Source organism: Sphaeroforma arctica (genome assembly GCF_001186125.1).
Source record: "Sphaeroforma arctica JP610 unplaced genomic scaffold supercont1.1150, whole genome shotgun sequence".
Taxonomy (NCBI): domain Eukaryota; class Ichthyosporea; order Ichthyophonida; genus Sphaeroforma; species Sphaeroforma arctica.
In genome coordinates, this window is record NW_014039408.1 from 9,633 (window position 1) to 14,120 (window position 4,488).

Genomic DNA, 4,488 nt, shown 5'->3' on the forward strand with positions numbered 1-4,488 from the left:
CATAAACAACACACACACACACACACACATATATATATATAGACCACTCGGCATAGCACGCACCAGAGACACACCTTGAAGCTCTTGCCCTGGAACACAGACGGCATGAACCCAGGGAATACCTTGAGCAGAACAGGCAGTGCGAAGAACGCGCCTGTGCACAGAAAGAGGACGGGGTGAGGTAGCAGCCAATAAAGAATCAGTACAGGGTGGCCTATGGTGTACATTGACGTTTTGATTGGTGGATTTTAACACTTGAAATGCAGACCAATGCAGTGGGACCTATGGTATGGATAATTCATATGATTGGCGGGCTTTAACATCTCAAATGCAGAGATCAATACAGCTTGGCTGGTTGCATACATATGTTCATCGCAATTGGTGGACTTCAACACTTCATACCAGTGATATGCGCAAAATAGTTTTACGGTTTTGAGGCATAACCCTATGAAACCCTAAAACTCTGTATGTATTATTGTGTGACGTTGGTGGATAGTTCAAGTCCTACGGTGAAAGCATTTGTATATGTGCTCGTTCACGAATATACACTCCTGACCAGTGCAACCTTACTAACATGTGATATCTGGCATATACGGGTATATAAACCCTAAACCCTAATTCCTAAATAAGTGCCATGAGGCATAGAACATATATAAATGTAACGACAGTACAACATATCATAATCAGATGAACCATCAGATGAACTATACTGATTGATATCACTGAAAGAGACACTCAACAGAAGACAAGTAAATGAGAATGGCCCAGGCAAGTCCGTGTCTGCCCTAAGTACACATCAGCGGATAAAATACCAAGGCTAATGGTATTGTGATATGCTGGTGTATTAGGGTTTTAGGGTTTTAGGGTTTAACAGCGGATAAGATACTATGGTTAATGGCATTCTGATATGCTTATGCGCAGTGTCATTTGCTTGTACCACAGGTATTGTACTGTATGTTAAATAGTGCGTATCGCTTGAATACCGAGCCTATAGCTATCACCAGCCAATCGGAACGGTGGCAGCATTCCGAAGTTCGTAATTATCTGTCGCCGTTAACATACAGCGGGCACACACGTGCGAGGCCGTACACCAATAGAAACGCAAGGCATGCACGAATACAACCATTCTATAGGGTTTAGGGTTTAGGGTTTTAGTTGACAACAGAACCACGTACCAGGCAAAGCAGCCATGACTGTAAACGGTATCAGCTGTGCCAAGTCTTTTGAGTTCCTGGGATAAAGGGTGAGTACGATTGATTGTATTAGTCCACCTATGCTTGTTGTAAGCACATCAATGCACTGGCCAGGATGTGAAGGTGTGGTAATCCGAGCTTCAGATACAGTATGTATGCACGAATACGGGTTACAACCCCAGTGTATGTGCCTGTGATCACCCGAGTGATGAATATGTGCTTACGGCAAGTAACACACCACACCAGTGATGTCCATACATGTCATGACTTAAGTATGCATCGTCACATGTTGTGTGTTTCTTCTGTACAATGGCAAGGGTGTATATGTCGATCGATTCATTTGCCATTCGGAAGCCAGCTGCAGTGCTGATATACTCTGCTTTCAATTGCACCACCTGCCAGACCACCTTCAACCAAAGACGTTTAACGGAAACACAACGTACTCCACTTTCTACCAACACACAGTACTGAAACTATATACCGAACTATTGCATAGGCCACACAACCATCTCCAGCCCATTCACATCTCACAGGGTGGTATTCAGTACTCCAACTAATCCAGCTTAGAGAAAGAGCAGCATGCTGTTGGGTACATACCTTTCAATCATCTCGTACTGTCCACGTGTGTGCGCTCCCCCATACCAGTACAGCTTCATAACCATATACGACTCAGTGCCCAGTTTTCTGACCTGTCTCAAAACTTGCAGGACACTGTCCTTCCGCTGGCTAAACCAGGACATGCTTTGCACCTCATTGGGATGCTCAGTATGCACTCCATTCAGCCCAGATGCCATACTGTGTGTGTGCTTCGCCTTACCAGCATCTGTTGTACTGGCACCCCCATGCGCCTGTGTACTATCGTGTGTGCTCGTATCTGTGGTCTTGTGGTTGTTGGCAGGCACTGAATTGGCAGCGCTTGCGTGGACATACGTCCGTATAGGGTTGTATTGTACTGGCCTATCACCAGACGTAGCCCTTGTGCGTTGAGATAGCATTCGATCACCTCCTATCAATGTATCACAGTCTCTCATACTGTTTCCTGTATACCGTTGCCTGCTGGGCCTATAACCTAATTCAACATGCGAACACAACTGCCGTATACTGTGTCGTACGCACTCGTGGTTTCTAAGAGCATGCGGGAGGACGGTGTCAAGAACTGACTGTGATCTGTGTGCCATCCTTAGTTGCAGATACTTTGTAATCGCAAACATATTGAGTGCAATGCTATCCCAAAGGCCAATTGGGGAATAATAATACTAAGTGTATATGACACGCTCCTTTGTCAGAATAGCCGCTACTTGTATGTGCGCATTACTGACGACACTATGATCTATACTGTATAGTACACGGTACATGCATTGCGTGGGGCTATGCAGCTTTTATCAATATAACTATATATCCACACAACGCACGCGTATAGAAATACATACATACGGTTCTGAAGCCTGGAGCACGATGGCGAGCGATTAAAGTACATGGCTGATATATACGCACATATTTATATAGATGACTGTTAGGTTTAGGGTTTACTCCCAGTGGATCTATAATTCTATATATGCAGCAAACTTCACTTCTTGCGGTAAGTATTGTATTGTAATTGAACGTCATATATAAGTAAATACGTTAAAATGTAAATGAATTTTCATAAAAGTTTTGGTATCTAAACGTTATAACGGGTGAGTGAGAGGTTCTATTACCTATTAGAGAGTAAAGTACTATATCAGGTATTGGGTCTTACTTATTGCATCTTTGCACTATACTATTGCACCTTTATTCAGACATGTATAACCGTTAAACGCAATTGGGCTGGAAATGCACTGCTGAATATCTGATGATGTTTATGATGTCACCCAAACGTCAATAAGATTGAACGTAAATTTTATACGATTTAACGTTCATATGGTCTATGTAGAAAGCCTCGTATAACGTTTTGAGTTTAGGTGTCACCCTCTGAATACTGAAAGTAAACAGCTCAAGCAGGACATGCCAGTGTGTCAAAATAACAACATTTGACATCTCGCATCAGATTAAAAGGCACCGTACAGTCGTACTTGAACCGATATGGAAATATCGAAAACTCTATATATGAAAGAGCCGGAGAACGTTTTATGTAAGTAGCGGTTAATGGCCTGAGGTAATAATAGAGGTTAAGTAGTAGCAGAGGCCAAAAGTAACAGGTTAGCTACATCCACAACGTAGTACATATATCACACAGACTCGATATTCCGAAACTTTCAACCACAATGTCTACATTTTGCAACGCTGATTTGCTGGATAAGTACGATAACGATCGCACCATCCAAGTAGCACAGCCACTGTTCACCCACTATGGCAGTAAGTGCCAATTCTCTGGTCTCATTAAGACCCTCGATGCCTTTGAGGACAATACCAAAGTCCGAAAGTTGTTGGAAGGCCCCGGCGATGGGCATGTGAGTGAGTGCTGAATGTGCAACCCAGCTGTTGTTGTTGTGACGCGTACAACGGTTCGTTGCTGTCTTATCGGCTCCACTTAATCAATGTGTAGAATTAGATATATAAACCATCATGGCCCGGGGTAAGCAGGTGGTTTGTCTTTTGGAGCGCTTGATCACGTATGTAGTGTGCGTCTAGTTTTTTTTGGAATCGTACGGTTGTGCTGTGCTGTCAAGACTTCTGCGCCAACTATATAACATGTTTTTGGTTTCACCGGATATCGGATCAATATGTAGCAGTAGTTGTGCACGCCGCGTATGTATAATTAAACGTGAGTTGACATATGATTTACCGAAAGTTCCATCAGGCGAAGTCTCCTCTACTCAAGATTCACAGAACACAAACCGTCAAGCTGCAAAACACTCGTATCACCTCGTGGCTCTAAACGGCCTGATAAGCGTGTAAACATTTTATCAGTATTAAATTCGAGCGGTATATAGTATACTTTGACATATGCTCGTATATTAATACAGGAAAATTGTCAGTGGTCCCATTCTCACATATCTTGTCAACGATTTATATGCACAAACAGGTGCTGGTAGTAGACTCGAAGGGGTCAACAAGATTCGCCATGCTGGGCGACCAGGTATATTAGAGCGCATATTTGGACTTAGCTTGTAAGAGATATTTTGAACTCTACTGGCACTATATATATATATATATATATATATATATATAACCTAACCTAACCTATATATATATATATATATATATATATATATATATATATATATATATATATATATATATATATATATATATATATATATATATATATATATATATATATATATATATATATATATATATATATATATATATA

At 41.6% G+C, this 4,488-nt stretch overlaps 2 protein-coding genes across 2 annotated transcripts in view; one reads left to right on the plus strand and one right to left on the minus strand.

Annotated features, from left to right (window-relative positions):
* SARC_10140 (hypothetical protein) overlaps positions 1-2,620 on the minus strand; it is a gene marked incomplete at its 3' end in the record, with an annotated part of 3,035 nt that extends 415 nt beyond the window's left edge. Inside the window, exons 1-3 of the mRNA XM_014295822.1 lie at positions 1,791-2,620; positions 1,176-1,231; positions 75-154 (exon numbers count right to left, since the gene is read on the minus strand). Of these exons, the coding sequence (XP_014151297.1) occupies positions 75-154; positions 1,176-1,231; positions 1,791-2,404 (750 nt within the window). The remainder of the gene's footprint in view (positions 1-74; positions 155-1,175; positions 1,232-1,790) is intronic.
* Positions 2,621-3,264: 644 nt separating this feature from the next.
* Positions 3,265-4,488, plus strand: part of SARC_10141 (regulator-ribonuclease activity) — a 3,239-nt gene continuing 2,015 nt past the window's right edge. The window contains exons 1-2 of the mRNA XM_014295823.1: positions 3,265-3,622; positions 4,198-4,251. Of these exons, the coding sequence (XP_014151298.1) occupies positions 3,437-3,622; positions 4,198-4,251 (240 nt within the window). The 5' untranslated portion in view covers positions 3,265-3,436. The remainder of the gene's footprint in view (positions 3,623-4,197; positions 4,252-4,488) is intronic.